The 19,012-nt window shown below is 37.8% G+C and overlaps 1 protein-coding gene across 1 annotated transcript in view; it reads right to left on the reverse strand.

The window, feature by feature from the left end:
• LOC108745673 (kelch-like protein 12) overlaps nt 1-19,012 on the reverse strand; it is a 104,418-nt gene that overhangs the window by 4,822 nt on the left and 80,584 nt on the right. The window contains exon 5 of the mRNA XM_018481969.1: nt 4,534-4,746. Within this exon, the coding sequence (XP_018337471.1) occupies nt 4,534-4,746 (213 nt within the window). The remainder of the gene's footprint in view (nt 1-4,533; nt 4,747-19,012) is intronic.

The raw sequence follows: 19,012 nt of genomic DNA on the forward strand, positions 1-19,012 counted from the left end.
CAACATGTAAAGATCGAATGTAATAAAGGAAGGAATGGACGGAGGGAAAAGGACGGATTGGTTATTACGATGAAGGATCAATGGAGATATTAAGTCCGGAGAGTGTAAAATTATGGCATGAGCTAATAGTAAGACTGAAATAAGAAAGCAAAACGTAGGATAGACAGGTTAAGGCGGACGTTAAACTTAACGTGCAGGAAAAATAGTTAAGCTAACGATTAAGGACCGAAACGAGCTTTTGGAAAAACGGGAGTGTGGAATGAGAAACAGGAAGAACGTGAAGTTCATCGGGATAAAGAATAGATAAAAGTAACGTTAGAAAAAACCGAAATTAACCATGCGTGATACCCGAAACGATGTTGCGTCCAGAAGGAGCGATATCAAAAAGCGAAACGTCAAACACAAGAATAAGGAATAGATTATAAATTGACGTGGGAAGCTAAGTGATAAGATGCCGGGTATACGGGTAAAACCGGTAAATAGGAATTGACAGTACTGGCAGAAATGTCAGCGTCGTGAGCGCGTACGAAGCGGACCTGGCAGAGCAGACTAGCCCGGGAGTGGGAAAAGGTTCCGAGAGAGGGAAGCCATGGAGATATATAAGGCGCAATGGCGGCGCAGAAGAGGCCGGCTGGCTGGCGCTTTTGGGCTTTTGGGCTTTTTTGGAAGTAGTGGTCTCTCTAAGTAGTTTCAGCAGTTTCTCGCGAGTTAAGTAGTCTCTCAGAAGTGTTAAGTTTAACAGTATTAGACTCGAGTGGAGTCCACGGAATAGGAGGAATCGTGCGAGCGTAGTCGCGATAGTGAACCAAGAGTCTGCATTTAGTCAAAGTACAACTCGATAAAAGTCGAGTTATATACGCGTATCACGAAAGCGAATTTTGCTGCGAGTGCAATTTTCTATTGAATTACCTTGTAAATATTTTGTTGAGTGTAATATACCGAGTTGTATTGTTGATCAAAAGTGAATTATTATTTGTGAAGAGTCCTTGGAATTATATCACCGCGTAGACCATCGATACCGATACGGATCAAGAAGAGATGGTAGCGGCATAATAAAAAGGCCACCACCCTTCGTCTTTGAAGATGAAAAGACGTGGCGACCATGAAGAGAGTGTAGGACGACCGACACAGTAGCATACGGACGGTACCTCCGGTCACAAAACACCAATAGCGCCGGGATCTTCCCGCGCTTTTCTCTCCTTCCCCGCGCCTACGAGTATCCCCGCGCCATCCCCCTCCTTTCCCACGCCATCCCCCTCCTTTCCCACGCCTACGAGTACTCCCGCGCCTTCACCCCGCGCCCCGCGCCACGCGCCCCGCGCCCCGCGCCACGCGCCGCGCGCCCCGCGCCCCACGCCATGGATTAGAACTCGCTTATTTCATCTCCTACTTTCATCATTCATATTCTGGGAGTTACACTGCATATTCTGTAACAAAGTATCGTTTTATACATGTGTACATCTTGGACATTATATGTGGAATATAATTATATGTGGTATCATATATAATCATATAAAGAACATAAAATGTTCCGAGACGGCAAAATATCTGGAAACCTATAAGTTTTATAAAAAAATGTTTCAGATAAGTTGTAGAGTTAAAAAAGGCCTAGCCGCTGGCTTCATCAGTTTAATTTTGTATGGCATCGCCAAGGTAGGGCAAAGTCAACTCGAATTTTTTAAGTAAGATTTCTCATTATTTCTTTCATTTTCTTACAGTCTTTACTGAGACCTTTTCAAAACATTACAATTTTATCTATTTTAGTTCAGCCGTTTACAAGTTATTGAGTATTTTATGGCGAGATGTCAGCGACTAGGTGAATCAAACATGAAAACTGTTCCTTTCTTGCGCTAAAACTTACATGTTTTGTTTAGCAAGTCATAAGCTATAACATATGAAAAAACTATTTGATTTCACCGGGACCCAATTTCATATAGGATTAGTAGGTCCTTTGCATAAAAGAAATAATATAATAAAATTATAATCTCTATGTCATTCCTATGATATAATTTATACTTTATTTAAGAATCTATTGTAATAACAGTATATAATATAATAATCACAAAAAAGTTATTAATTTAACATTTATATTTCTTATAGGTCATTTTAAAATGTGGTTAAAAGAAGTTTATTTTCCAAACATTGCTTCTAGTGTTTTTCTTATCGATTCGTGGACTGAACATTGTCTCAATATCATTTCAGATTTAACACCTACAGGAAAAAGTCCTTCGATTCTCTAAAGATTGTCACATGTCCGATATAATCGAAGAAACAAGCAATCATTTGCTTGGCAGCACTGCGTGAACGAACAACTTTTATTGGTTTCGATTCATTTTGAAATACTCAAACAGTGGATTGTTGTTTACTTTTGGGCTCATGCGAATAGATCTATGTTTCGTCCCTAGTAACGATGTTGTAGACCAAATTTGACCGACCTCGGTCGAATTTCTTTGCTCCATTTAACACGAGCCTGTTTTTGAGCTTCGGTCAAATTGTGTGGGATCCAACGACTGCAAAGTTTCCGTACGCTCAAGTGATCATGCAAAATCATATGTATTGCTTTCATGTCAATGCCTAAGGATGTCTGAATCTCGCGGTATGTTATATGCTGGTCTCGCTCAATCATTTCACGCACAGCATCAACATTAGTGACAACAACAGATGACAGTGGATGGACGACCTTCACGGAATTCATCACTAAGAAAGGTACGTCCACGCTGGAATTCGGTAAACCAATTATAAACAGTCCTATTGGATGGTGCTTTATCCGCAAAAGTCAAATAAAGTCGATCGATGCATTGTTTCGGAGTTAGATTACATTTGTAATCGTAAAAAATCATTGCCCGAAAATTTTAACGTGAAATTTCCATTTTCTTACAAAATAACTTCTTTTAAAATACTATGCAAACAAAATTAGTTGACTTGGGTACAAACTGTCAATTGAATTATAGGTTAAAAACGTCTAATTTTACGGATATGACAGTAGCAGAACGATGGCGTCACTGGAAGCAATAGATTGCAGAAACTTTTCTAGCAGCCTACGTACAGAGATGTAAACGACGGAAAAATACTAGAATTTTAGAATAAAAAACTCGGAAATTAATGATTTTTTTCCTTTTATTTTGATAGTTTTTTACTCGGACATTTTTTTAGGTCATTTAGATCTGTTCGCATTGCTTGAAATCCCCCAAAATTGTTGCACTTAATATGATATTTAAAAAAGATTCGGGCATTGAAATTAGAGAAGGCACAAATGCTGAATGCAACACAAACAGACCTATTAACCGATTATCATCTCATCAAGAATTGCAACAGCCAATAATACATATTTCCACTTCGATATAAAATTATAAAGACAAAAATATTAAAAACTATCAAAATAACAAGAAAAATAAATTCTATTGTTTTCTACATATTTAACATGAATTCTAAGATTTTTCATGAATTTTATGTAATTTGAAAAAAATATCGTTTTTTACAGTAAAAAAAATTGGTTTTTTACTTGATACTTCTTTCCGAAGTAAGAAATACCGTTTTTTTTACATATCTGTTCTTGTAGCTGAAGTTGAGGTGTTTTGAAAACGCTGTAATAAAATATTTTTTCATAAAGTACTTTTTGAGTTATAAAACTTGACAGTTACTGCTAACAATTAGCATATCAGCAAGATGGAGGTTACTTACAATCAGTTTAGTCTTTATCTACGCACGAAATTTGGCGATCTTTCTGGGACATCTTGTACACGTATATAGAAAAAAAGAAAAAGAGGGAAAGAGAAATTTACAGCAAAAATGCCGCATGCGATTGCACATTGTAAAAAACAATTAATTGTACGTTTCGTTACTATAAGTGGACCTTGCTTTGCATGAAAAGTTGTGCACTCCTAAGTACGGTAAATCAATTTGCGTGAAAAATCATACGTCCCTAGACATAGGGAGACATGAGATGGAGCTCGCTTCGCGTTAAAAGTCATATGCCTCTAGGCAGGAGAGAACAATGATAGCGACGTCAATTGATGGAGCAAAAATGGAGGGACTGACTTCTTTGAGTCGCGCGGGAACAAATATGAATCATCACTGGGAGAGAAATGTGGGATGGACCTTTCTTCGCGTGAAGTCGTTACAAAATCACAAATTCTCTTTAAAAACAAAAATTATATAAAAAAATAATGTTTTCAAAAAAAAATTTTGTTTTTAAAACAGAACATTTATTTAAAAACAGAGGATTTCTGTATAATAGAAAAAAGACATTATTCCTTAAACTTATTTTGTTAATACCATTTTAACGGAATGTTGGAGGTCATTCAGGCTCTTGAGCTTGACATATATCAAGGTTAATTAAAGTCATTAGGAGGCAGGCTCCCTAATTTAAATTTTTATCAAAATCTTATATTAAAATAATGTATCTCATATTGTTATAGTAAATGCAATTTGCGTGTAACAGCAAAGCCGTTACTACTTCGGTAAAAACTGATTGTGATCGCGTAAAATATTTGTCAAAAAAATTTCCTTTTAATAGACGACTAACTCGTTTACCTGTACATCCGATACCGAGACATCCGCCGATCCATCATTGAGATTAGGCTCGCATTTGACAATCCTCGAAACATCCTCACAACTTGATTCTCGCGAAGAGTCTTTCGATCTCGATTCCGGTGGATCATTGTTCCGTGTCACACGACCCACGGATACCCTCTTTTGCCCTTTGAATCTAGTTTCCCGCTTGTACATCGGAGGAGGTATACGCTTCTGAAAATAATTATAACAAATATTCAGATTGCTATATACTTACCTTTTTCTAAATTCTTAAACATAAGTCGTAATGTACTCAGAATTTCTACTAGAAGGAAAGCAAAAATTTATCGTCACACAAAATTTATTAAAATATTTATATTAAAGGCAGTCTTCGACAATCTTCAATGAACTCTCTTACGAATAACACATGAATCACAAATTGGGTGATAAACGTTTAACTTTTAATTGTAAAATAATTTCCATAATTTTGATTGTTTCTCCTTCCCAAAATATATGGCGAGATAAACGCCACCACCTACTTTCCTTTTATGTATGGTCGTGATTAGAATAATTGCAATACTTTCTTTTATGAATGTCGAAACACACAAATATTACGAGGATGTGAACTTCTGATGTCTAGTGAACTACAATAAGGTTAGAATATCTGTCAGAGAGAGAGAGAGAGAGAAAAATCGTATACTGAGTATATTAGAGAAATAGGTAGGGGAAGGTGGTGCGAGATCTTTGACCAATTTTGACTTTTTTTTCTGCAAGCTATACTTTAATGTCTAAAAATTCAAAAAAAAATTTTAAAATATTCTTTGAAGTGTTGACACTAACATATATTTTTTATAGATATTTTTTATAGATATTTTAAATTGTTATGTTTTATACATCTTTTTTAAGAAAATTAGAAAAAAATTGAATTTTGTTCAAAAATATAACACTCATGTTGTACCTCTGACCAAGCAGTGTTATATCTTTATAACCAATTATAAAAGGTATGTATAAAGATAAAATATACAACAAAAATTTAATTATTTATATTTATATATTTTAATATCTTTTTACATCATATATAACTTTATATATAAAATATATAAAAATAAACTTTACCATACAAATTAAAGACGCAGTGTTTTCGTATTTGCACGAAATAAATCTGGCAAAAATAGTGTTGTGAAGCGAGATATTAAACGTCGAAGTTGATCTCTGTCAAGTTATAACGCTTAAAATGCGTTATTATCGTTACTAAAGCCAATATCAGACTAGCGATTCTGCAGGCCAATCGACAACTAACTCTAACTACCGATCTATAATGGACCAATCATAATGAGTCTGACTGATTGTAATTGATTCTGTAAATTGGCCTGTAAAATTCACTGTCTGACGGGCTTTAGTAGCGACATAACGGATATATTTTAAATATTCTAATCTGAACAGTAATCAACTTCAACGTTTAATATCTCGCTTCATGGGGCTAGAAAAACATTTTTTTCTGATAGATTCGTTTATTTCATTCAAAATTGTATCTAATGAGCATAATTTTAATAATATTGTAAGTGAGATAGTTAAACTAAATGATTGTCCAACATTATAGTATTGACTGCTCAAAGGTACATTATCAGTTACTAGTTAAAGGTACAACGCTTGCTTACTTTCTATTTATTATTACTTTTATAAATTATAGGTTAAGATTGATAACATTAAATTTTAAATCATTTTTTCTAAATATCTATTTAATATTTTAGGCAATTACAACATAAAATAAAATATATAACATTTTATGAGATTAAAAAGTGTCTTGAAATTACTTCGAACGCTTGAAAATAATAAATGATATTTCATAGGAGTATAATTCTCTTTATTATTATAATTGAAAGTTATAAAATATTTCTGGTGTTTATATTATACTACAAATTACATATTTTTACTTTTACAAATGTCCAATAGATTTTTTTATAAATTCAGTTAAAGGTATAATCGATCAAAGGAACACCATGTTCCCCTATACATAAATACAATGTCTCAATATATAATCTTATTTTATAAAATTATTTATATGAATAAATGTTAAATCCTAGAATTTTTTATTATTAAAAAAATTCAAAATGCTAATGATTAATTTTGATAATAAAATAATTAATTACCAATTAATTAACATTGAATTAATACATTAATTCAATATATTTAATATGGAACATTTAATATGAAATATATAAGAATATATTAATATATATTTAGCATTAAAAAGTTTTTATGTTCATCAAATTTGCGTTATAATAAAAATAAAATATAAATAAAATATAAAATAAAATAATTATTTTCATTAATTCTTTGTTGCAGTAAGACTGATCATGAAACCAATTGTGAAAAAACATTATCTCATCCAGGATAATATTTTTCTTAATAAAGCCTCTGCGGTGTTTTAAGACGGTTACTAACATTATTATTAAGGTAATGATCATTTAACTTGTGATATTATTATTTTAGCTTCAGTTCGTAAATACCGATTGCATTTCAAGTTGGAGTAACAGTAATTTGCAGTGTGCAGTTTATACAGGGTGTTTAGAATTTAAATGTCAACACATCGAGAGCGTGTAGGAAATCAATAAACTATTAAAGATAAATAATAAGAAAAAAGTCCTGTAGAAATATGCTTGTTTTTGCTTCGTTTTAGAGAAAATTGCAAAAAAGACAAAAGATAGTTTACATTTTTATTCATTCTCATTAGTTATTCACATTGTATTTATTCACTTGCTTAATATATTATTCAAAATTTTTGAATAATATATTTATTATTCAAAAATTATTTATTATTCAAAAATTATTTATTATTCTTTGATATTATTCAAAATGTTGACCTCTTGCAGCAATATAAGCATTGCATTTAGTATTATACAAACAGCTCCTGTTGCAGCCAAACACTGATCTGATAATATTTGGTGCATTGCAGCCTCGATTTATCAATTGTTTTCTAGAGTTGATTGATGACAAATAAACTTCCTGCTTCAAGGTTCTTTACACAAAGAAGTCCAGTGGTGTCAAATCAGGTAATCGATCAAAATATTACTTCTCCACTCCATCGTCGTGAATAACGTCTGTCAAGCTCGAGTAGCTCTGTCATAATGAGCTAGTCACCCATCGCGATTGAAATCACATTTCAATCCGTTGCTGCAGGCCATATACAAAAACCATCAGCATATTCAACATTCGAATATGTACGCGGCATATTGTAACAGGAGTAATTCACTTGATGATTTCTGACAAATAACTGATGAATTTACAGCACAAAAGTAGAAATGTAAATAAACAAATAAATAGACACAAATTCGGTCAATAAACGAGCAGTCAATAAACAAAGGATATAAGATTAAATTAATAAACTATGTGTTTTGTGATGGGTCGCTGATGTTACCTTGTATTGAAAGGCTCGTTCGCCAAGGCGGTTGTAATGATGTCGATTCTCTTTGTTTTAACAATTTGCTTTATTCGTGAGTCAGAATTAAATTGCTTTCGAAGCGGGCAATAGGCAATGCTCGTAATCCGAACTTTACTATGTTCTGTTCGATGCGTGCTTGATACTACGATGAAGAAATTTTCATCGCCGTTATAACAATTAGTATTGCAACAACGCGACCGGCGAATCTTGCCGCCAATTCCTGCAATTCTTTCTCGCACTGATGGTCCACGGTACGCGTATCTCAGAACGTTACGGAATAGAAAACACCGGAGATACTCGATACGTCATTTTGTTCGCACTGAATATTCGTGAATGATCATCGATTGAGATTAGGCAGCGAACTGACGAATCGCACACGGAGCGTGTGCACGATCGACAATTTTCGGGATTTGCGCAAGGGGGGTCGCGTGCCATTTGAGACAGCGTAATTAGAATAGGAGCGATATGCTTGTTTTTGACGGCTTGGTGTCGACGAGTTGTTTGTTTGCTTCGAGAATATGAAACGTAACGATAATTCCGGAACATATCGCTCACCTCAAATGTAAGCATTCGAAATAATTCGCACCAAAGCATGCAAAATACAGGAATGATATAATGACGAATATGGTTTAACACATAACACAAAAATCGTGACGCAATATAGTTAAAAATTAAGGTTTTGCGATATCGGTAACATCAAGTATGGATTTACTGTAAATCCGCCCGCCATGACGGAATCTTTAGACTCTTCGGAATTGATCGTGACGGGTAAAAAACAAAGTTTCGCAATCAGTCGCTTATACTCGGAATTCCCTTTTTACAGTCACGACGCGAGTTAAATTGTCATTGTTAATTTGTCGCCGGGATGATACGCCGTAATCCGGCCAAGTTCCCAAGTTGGCTCGGTGGAGCCAGAGGGTTACGCACGAGAACAATTTGGTCTACTTTAGCCAGTCGCTGGACAACGCGCCACTTTGGACGTTGTTAAAGGGTATGCAAGTAATCACCAGATCAAGACTTCCAAAAACCTTCGGTTATGTGTTGAACCATTTGCCAACGCGAAAGTCGGTTTTCGTTTAAGTTAAGTATGCTTGGTTCGGCGGGAGCGAAAAACGAAGTTCCGATTAAAAAATGACCGGGGATTAGCGCGTGATAATCGAGATTATCGGATACAGGAGCGATCGGACGCGAATTAAGGCATGCCTCGATTCGATAGAGCAGTGTAGACATTTCCTCAAAAGTGAGCGTGTGGAGGTCGATGCATCGTTTTAAATGATGCTTGACACTTTTAACACCGGCTTTTTATAGACCACCGAAGTGCGGCAACACAGAGGACAGGAAATGCCACGCAGTTCCGTCGATTGTGAGTCGGTTGCGTTAGTATCTCGAATGACTTTTGCATGTATGTTTGACAGTTCGCGATCGGCGCCGTGAAACGTGGTTCCCTGTTCGGAGTACATGGATGTCGACAATCCTCGGCGAGAAACAAATCGCTGCTATAAAAGTCGGAGAGGTGTGGGCGCTGACGAGCTCTAAGTGCAGAGCTTTGGTCATGAGGCATACGAATAAAGATACGATATAAGCCTTTTGTGATTTATACCCTTGACCGAAAGTCGTGCGAACAGCGACCGGACGCGTAATCGACGCTGATATGGACAAAGGCGCGAGCGTTACGATTAACTCTCGCAGCCGGGAGGTCACCCATGAGTTTGACGGGCACGTCGGCGCGTTCACGCGTGCGTGGTATGCACTTATAAAGAATGGATCGAACGGTGGCGCGGGCCCGGAGAATTCAGAATTCGTGTCGCAATGACACGAGCATTAATTAAGAATTGGCATGCAACGTTCTAAGATAATGGTGCTGGGTAATGAGTACCAACAGCGGGCGCGTAAGAAGCGATGGGATTCTTCATCGCTTCTGACAAGCTCGACGAAGTCTTCCTCGAATCTGAATAAGTCCATCCTCGTTTATACATATAAGAATTGAGAACGGAGAGCAGAGAGCTCTTCGGTACTAGGCGCTTTTGTTTTAGAGCTGCGATCTCATTAAGAAACATGTCTGACTGCATGGTTTTGAGTCAGTAGCGTTTGGCATTCTGAATTTCTTCTGGGAGCAAAGGTGCGATATTCGTTTGCGAGTTTTTAGAACGTCGGAGTCGACTTCGAAAACGTAAAGGTACGCGGTAATTCATAGCAATTTTGGCCATGAAGAGTAGCGCGATGTAAGATCCCACTGGAGAGTAGCGTGCAATGCACACACCGAAGGCTCTGGGCGTTGTTCGAGATGAATATCAGAGGGTACACGAGTTCAGCCAGGAGTCGGGAGGATGATGTAGCCATGGAGAGCCTGACCACCATAAAGCGTGTGTTTTGAAATCGGGAGCAAGACCGTGTGAAACGCAATCCGCAGAATTGATGTGCGTCGGAACATGAAGCCAAGAAACTCCAGGGAGGAGTGATTAGACAGCCGAAACACGATTGGAGACAAAGGCTTTCCAGGCTTTTCGGGACGGTGATTGACTCAGCCAGGCGAGTGTAATGGTGGAATCCGTCCAGCAGTGGCACTCGAGGTTAGGGAGTTGGAGCGCTGAGTGCGCGAAATGCATCAAGCGTGCGAGAAGCAACGCTGATAACTCCAATCGCGGGATGCTAATCGTTTTAAGAGGGGCCATTTTTGATTTGGCGACGAGAAGTGAGACGTTGGTAGAGCCGTCTATATTGACGGTACAAAGGTATACTGCCACAGCGAAAGCCGCAGTCGAGGCGTCGGAAAACCCATGAAGGACGCAGTGTAAAGTATGAGATCCGTAAGTAGTCCAGCGCAGAATGCTGATTGCGTTGAGAAAGTCGTTGATGGTAATTAAACCAGCAACTAAAAAGTTGGCTGAGAATGTCGTCATCCCACCGGCATTGGAGTGACTACAGTCATTGCATAAAAATTTTAATACTGATGGGAGAAGCTCATCCTAGAGGATCAAAACTTGGCGATGGTTGACAGAATGGCTCGTTTGGTTTTTGCGGGTGATGACGGTACGGTTACGCGGAATTGAAAAATATCTAACTTAGAATTCCACTGTATTTCTAAGATCTTAAGATGCTTCGATCGTCTTGAAGAACTTTATGAGTGGCTAAACCATGATCTGCGGGATCAAGATCGGATAATAGAGCGGTGGCGTTGCTTGTCCATTTTCGAAGGTGAAAGCCTCCTTTCTTTAATAACTCTCTCAATTGATCGCGTGTTTGTCGAGCAAGAAGTTGATCGTCTGCGTCGAAAGCGCAATCATCGACATATGTCTGATGAGGTAAAATGGGAGAGGAAATGCGACACCTTCATCGTCGATGAGTTGATCTAGGACCCGACGGGCTAAGTAGAAAGCGGCGGCCGTAGATAACGGTAAGGAGACGGTAATCCGTGATTGGTTCGTTAGGGTTAGGTTGCCATACAATGCGCTGATAGTCGGTGTCCCTGGAATCGACTAATATTTGCCGATACATTTTAGCAATATTGGCGGTGAATACGTAACGGTATTGGCGACACTGCATTAGGACAGTGGCTAAATCCTTCTGGAGTTTAGGGCCAACGAGCCAACGTTTATGCCAACGAGCATATGGTCGTTCAACGACGTTCCGTTTGAGGTGCGGCATGAAGCATTGAAGACCACTCGTAAGCGGATGGTTGCATTGCTATCACATAAGACAACATGATGCGGAATGTAATAATGTTGCTCTGACGATTTCCGTCGGTGGACTTTTGAGCATATGATCTAGAGTTTCGTACTTTGCGAGAAATTCGCGATATTCGGAAACGTTAATGGAGTCGCGAATTAGCGTTGTCCCAAGCGGCGAAAGCTCGAAATGGCGATAGAGCGCGATTCGCCTCGAGATAGATGGTCCGTTTTTAAACGGTAGTCGAACGATATAACGTCCTTCCGACGTACGAGAATATGTGGCTTTAATGTGATCTTTGCACTGGTGTTCTTCAGGACTCCGCGGAGCTTCCTGAGGTACTTACTCGATTTCCCAGAAGCGACGAAGATCAAGAGTCTCAATAATGAATCTGTGATGCGCAAGCGCAGAAATTGACTCAGAAATCGGAAACGAGGTCACCGATTCAGACAGAATCCAACCGAGAATAGTGTTTTGCGCGGTAGGTTCATGTTCGGAACCTTTTCGAACACCGTCGAGAATGAGTGTGCCGAATAGATCGGCATCGATTATGATGTCGATCGAATCCGAACTCATGGGGTCACAATCGGCAAATTCGAGTCCTGTTTCCAGTTGTACGCAGTATTGACTCGATCCGGTAAATATTTAGTTAGTGATCGCAGTATAAATGTGGTTGTAGTATAGGCAGATCCGTTGCAATGTGCTGCGGTAATCGTGATTTGGGCAGCGTCAGCACGACGGATTGCATTTTGCTAATGCCGGTAATGCAAACGGAGCGATTAATTCTCGCAAGGCGTAGGCGTTAAGCAAGTGATTCTGAAATAATTGTAGAAATAGATCCCTGATCGGTAATAAAACGGTTATGAGGCGAATAAACTCGTAAGCGCGCCGTAGCGAGCAAGATTTTGGAGCTCGGCACTACGGTCTTCGACAATAAATGCGTAGTGACGGCGGTGACACTTTCGCTACTCGTTGGTACGGACGTCGACGGTAGCTTAGCCTCGACAGGCTGATCAAAATGATCGAAATGCACGTGTGATGCCGTTTACTACACTGTCGACACGCGCAAGGATTTGTACAATCTTTCATGGAATGCTTTGTACTGAAACAGTTGATACAGCATTTCTGGTTTTTAATGAGTTCAAAACGTTGGGATGGAGTTTGCTTTAGGAACGTAGAACATTGATAATAATTCGCTTTGCACAATGAGCATGAAAACGGAACGGTAGACGTATGTAAGGCGAGAGTCTTCTTTTTGGAAAGCCGTTTATGACTTTTCCATTGCATTCGCGGATGCAATCGCGTCGAAGCGCGAATGCGCAATGCAAGAAATTGAGTTGATCAAGTTCGCGGTAACGCGGGTAATCTATTGTATCGCCGAGTTAAGTTCCTAAGCTTTTCGCGATAATTTATCGAGTTTTTGTGAGATTGATGTGTGACTAGAAAAACAAGCAAATCATCCCAATGTTCAGTCGCGCAACCGAGAATGTTCAGAGCTTATATCGCTTTGTTGGCTTGATCACGAAGTATACGAAGGTCGTTGGAGGTTTCTGTTGTAAGGGACTTTAAATTGAAAAGCGATTGTAAGTGTATTGTAATGAGGCGATGTTTATTATTATACCGGGAAACGAGAATATTCCACGCGATAGCGAAATTATCATTGGTTACGAGATGATCTAAGGCGTTACTTGCATCCCCCTATACACAGGAACACAAATAGTGCATGCACTCGACATTCGTTAGGCTTTGATCCTCATGGATCATCGATTTGAATTTATCGTGAAAGCTTTCCCACTTGTCGAAACTCCCGTTGAAGGTCAGCAGGTTGATTCTCGGAAGATGACCGAAAAGAGTTATTGAGTCCATACTTACTTCATGTACAGCGGGACGGGGTTCGCGGACCTCGTGACAGTCCAATACCTCAGCCACATAGTCGGCAGCTTTGTGGTAGTAGACCTCATACGTCAGGAAGTAGTTCTGGGTGAAGTACGCATGGGTTGCTTTCGACTTCTCGTCCGCAACCAGCGTGATTTTGCAATCCAGCTCCTGGAATCTAGTAAAGGTTTCCTTGAGGGTTGCGAGGCGTTGTCGCGTGACGGCGTGTCATTTTGGCCTGCCCGAGCTTCTTGAAATTCGTGAGTGTACGAGATATGACGCCCATCTGCTGGTTTTGCATACTTATCAATTCGTCGAGAGATGACATTATTTCCAACTGAAAAGGCACGTCTCAGCAAGGTCGAGAATCAAACAAAGAACAATAATTCTCCTTGACAATCCGGCTCGAAGGACCAAAATATGTTTTGTGACGAGTCGCTAGTGTCATCTTATATTGAAAGGCTCGCTTGCCAAGGCGGCTGTAATGGTGTCGATTCTCTTTATTTTAACAATTTGCTTTATTCGTGAGTCGGAATTAAATTGCTTTCGAAGCGGGGAGTAGGTAATGCTTGTAATCCGAACTTTACTATGTTCTGTTAGATGCGTGCTTGGTACTACGATGAAGAAATTTTCGTTATCGTCATAAGAATTAGTATTGCAACAACGCGACCGGAGAATCTCGCCGCCAATTTTCGCAATTCTTTCTCGCATTGATGGTCCTCACGGTACACGTATCTCGGAACGTTACGGAGTAGAAAGTACCGGAGATATGCGACACGTCGTTTTGTTCGCACTAAATATTCGTGAGTGATCATCGATCGAGATTAGGCAGCGAACTGACAATTCGCACACGGAGAGTGTGCGCGATCAACAGTTTTCGGGATTTGTGCAAGGGGAGTCGCATGCCATTTGAGACAGACAGCGTAATTAAAACAGGAGCGATATGCTTGTTTTTGACTCGTTGTCGACGAGCTGTTTGCTTGCTCCGAGAATATAAAACGTAATGATAATTCCGGAACATTATGCATTTATTCAAAAACTCACATTTCGAGACCATAGATCCTTCTTCAGTATGTATATAATTATTTAAATAATCATAACCATAAAGACTATCTCGACGTGATTAATTTAAACAACAATACAGAAAATATATGGAGACGCAGATTATTTTAAGATAAAGAAAAAATTTCATTAACTTTTACTATACCATTTTGATGATATTTAATTACAAATTTATAGAATTTCATATTACAAGTTGGAAGGTATAACCTTATTCTGTACTTATTCTCTTTTCAATTAAGACACTTGCATATAAGACAACAATTTAAAATTTGTTATTATATAATTATCAAATAAACACTTAAGTTTGTTCTCGTAAAGTTTCATTTAAACTAGCCGTACCGTTTACAAGAAATTTATATTTTTCAATGAAAAAAGCTAGAATATAATTGTCAAATAGACAATGCGTGTACATTAAATGAGCATCTTACAACTTTTATTTTGTCATTTTGAAAATACTTACAATTAATAATATATAAAATTTACAATAATTATGTATAAGATATTGTTAGTAATCTTTTTATTTCATTACTTTAATTGTTTTACATGTTATTATGAATAAACTATTTATTAACTAGGAAGTTGCTCAAGATCCTCCTTAACTCAATTACATTAAAAATAATTTGCGTATCCATACATTTTCTGTATCGCTATTTAAATTATTTATGTCGAAATAGTTTTCGCGGTTATGATTATTTAGAGAATTATCCAGAGATCACAGTAGTGGCTTGTCGCTAAGGAAACGCGAAGCGTTTTAGCACGAGATACTGCGGGTGTCTTTACATGGAGCGATGAGTTTTCCGAGATCACGATTATTATATCTCAATGACGGCTATGTCGATCAAATTCTATGCATCAATCGATTGGTTGTACCCAAATTGTGTAATAAAAGTACATTTATTTTTTTTTCTATTTGTCCTGCGAGTGGAGGTATTACAAATTCCAAATTTTGTTAAATTTTAAGAAACGTTATTGTCAATCCACATCGTCTGCATGACTCATGGATTACGTCTCGAACTTCAATCGATAGATGGCAATCTTAACCTTTTTATTTTACTTCTTAATAATTAACTTCTTAACAATTAAAGGTCGACTGATGAAACTCTCCGATGGTCACTCAGCATCTTGACAATATGAGTCATTTTAATTTCTTTTTATAATTTTGCAACGTGTGATGGATTACTGCTACAACCTTCCGAAAATTGTAAAATTTTAAAATTCGGTATGATGACCTTTATAATGTGTGGGAGGGTTAAGATTATCGGAGGTGAAGTGTTTATTTTAATTTTAATATCTTCTTAAAAACAATATTCACCTGCTGAGACTGCTCGATGGTCACTCAAAGTCATGACTTCGACAATATATGTCAAAGTCAGCGTCGACGCAGTTGAATTCTCTATTTCATTTTTAATAACTTTTTAACAGACGTGGCGTAACAAAATTGAAAAAAGACGTTTATTGAAAAAACAACGTTGTTAAAATAGTTTTTTCGTTAAAATAAGCATTCCTTTTACATTTTACAATTTAAAAAGTACATGATTATACGTGATGACATACAGTATGGGGTTTGTTGGATTTACGTTTACAACAACAAAAAATTTTATGAAATAACTGTGCGATCAGTCATTGCGTTTACAATCAGAGATAAACAGACTAAGAGAATGGCTAAAATTATAATCATTACACATAAAATATAGAAATACACAGCAGTATTGTCCACAAATTTGAGAAAGCATTCCTTGCAGCTTCGTTGTATTCCAGCGATACGTGATGGAGTTTCGGCGAAGTCGTAAAAAGAATCGTAGATCCAAGGGCGACAAGCCGTAGTTATCGAATACGTTCCTATTCCATGTTTGTCGATGTAGAAGGCGACCCAGTACTGGTCAAGTCGATCGTGATCGTCCGTGTTAGCGGATGTTATAATGGCAGTCGACCTCGTTCACCTCGGTAATCGATCGGCAGAATATGGTAGACCCCTGCATGTCGGACACTGAGATAATGTAATGCGTTCAAAACTTCCAGCGAATTCATTTCTCGTTATCGGAGAGCGTGAGAGAGAAAATATTTACGTAAATTCAAAATATATCTCTTTTACAGGTGTGTGCGTTGTGGAATTCTCAAAAATACTTGACGTTTGTAAGACGTTAGTGTTAGCTTTATCTTTATCGGTCGGCGAGTCGAATTTTGAAAAATCTTTTTTCTCCTCGTCTGTCGTTTGTTCGTCCTCACTTTGATTCGCCTTTTCTGTCATAATATTTTTTCTTCACGCTTTAATGTTGTGGAAGATATCGCGATTCTGACTTTTAAATTAAATTGAAAAATTTCCGCTGTCTGTTTCTTCGCTCTCAACGTCGCTCTCACTCTAATTTTCTGAAGGAAAACTGTCATAACTTGAATTGCTGCTATTTCGTATAGTTAGCTAACGTTTCAATTTAAGCGTTGCGTAAGGCGCAAAGTGATTCGTCGTTGGATCGAAATACGTGATGCGTACAACGTTGTCCTCGACCTTCAAAATCCGATAGATTTTTGAAAGCCGGAAAAATAATACTTTCCAGATTACCACTTTTTGAAGAGTAATTAAGATAACTTAGATAGCACACTTTCTCTTGTCTTCTGCTATAGATATAGAGCACATATCGCGTAATGTCTCGCAGATGTACCATAAAGTATTTAGAATTGTCTTCGTCGTACCATTCCATTCCGTGATAATTTCGTGTAAACCAGTTGTTTTCTCGTCTTACTGTCTCGAGTAAATCACCAAAGAGATAAGGTGGCTTCATAATCCAGTGACGCATTAATAGCAAGAACCGCGACTTCTTTCGGAATAAAATTTTCTTCGACATGACGAAAACCTTGTATATCGATAATTATGATCAAAGTCTCGCTACAAATGCTTTGAAACGTTTAATGGACCAATTAGAAGAAAGAATTTTGCAAACTGACTAATTAAAAAAAGCTTCAAAGAGTTTGTAGCATCGCATTGACCGTATCTTATATCCATCATGATATTCGAATTTATCCTGCCCTTTTTACGTCACGAAATGTCGACGTTGGTGTCGCGAACAAGACTGAAGACTTTTTTTGTCATCTTACGTGTAATTAGATTTAAAAGAATGTGCAGTGGGGGAAAATAATTTTCTCGCAAAAGACATAGGGCTAACCGGAAAAGTCGACAATGACTTGACGTGAGGAGTCGATTTCTGAAACGTTATCAAATTCTGCATAAACGATACAATTAATAGTCACGGAAAGAGCTTTTTCGAATCTCATTTCTAATCATAAGCTTCCGTGTTTCACGAGAGTTCAATGCCCTACGCAATTAGCGGATAGATTCGGAGTAAAATCGAAAGCGAAAAGAGTGTAACCGTTGGCGTAATCGTCTCTATTTATAGAATTACCCTCGTTCAGAAAGTGAATGTCGGTTCCCGAGAATAATGTGTAATAAGCTTCAACGCAGAGCGGCTCGTCTTTCGAAAAATTTGGCTGTAACGGTCTATTGGGAATTTACATGTCATCGGCGTACAGCGAAAAGAAATTTATTCCGTAATTTTTGAAATTAAATGGGTTCAATTTTCTATCGCCGTTAAACGCCTTCTTATCGACAAAGCCAACTATTATTTGTTTCGGCAGCTATCCGAGTATTGCGTTGTCTATCGATTCCCCCACGACACCGGCGTATATTTTGAATGTTTTAACTTCGACTCTCGTAAGAGGATACTTGGCGATAGTTTTACTCAACATTCTAGCGCATGCGAGTAGCATATCCGAGCTTATTTTTGCTCTTCTTACGAGTAGACTGGCATCGAGAATGCGTATTTTTGATATTGTCTTACTTTTCATAAGACAAAATGAATCTTTTGAACGTACGAATCCTATTCTAACTTTCATTCCATTATTTAAAAATTTGTCTTGATTGAAAACATCCAAGTGAAAACGGCCGATGAGATCTAATACGTGATTTCCCTGAATGTATTGCGCGTGTCTCTAGATATATTTGGATTTAATGAGTCTAACGTGTCGTCCATGTAACCGGGAATATCCACGTCCCATAAGCAAGAGGTTAGATGAGAAGTTTTTGCGGGTAAAGCATAATTTAATAACGCCTGAAGGTTCAATATGAGTGAGGTCGAGATAGTCTTGTGTCTAGTCCATGTCCGGATATGACGAATTCTACGGCAAGTCGTCCATGAGCGAAATTATGGGTTTGTAATAAATCCATTGCGAGTTCTCGATGCTAGTTTGCTTAAGAAGTAGAGAGAAGAAATCGAATTCGCTCTTTATACACTTGCTTGAGTAAGTATGAAGAAAGGACATGCTTCTTCTTCAGCCGCAAATTTCTATCTCATTTAAGAGAATATGTCGGATGCGTCACGTTTTTTGACTCGATGTTTCCTAGCGGATGGTTTTTTGTTTTCTTTCTGCAACACAAATTTTTTTTATTCTTTATTATTTTATAAC

This window comes from Trachymyrmex septentrionalis, unplaced genomic scaffold (genome assembly GCF_001594115.1).
Source record: "Trachymyrmex septentrionalis isolate Tsep2-gDNA-1 unplaced genomic scaffold, Tsep1.0 scaffold144, whole genome shotgun sequence".
NCBI lineage: Eukaryota > Metazoa > Arthropoda > Insecta > Hymenoptera > Formicidae > Trachymyrmex > Trachymyrmex septentrionalis.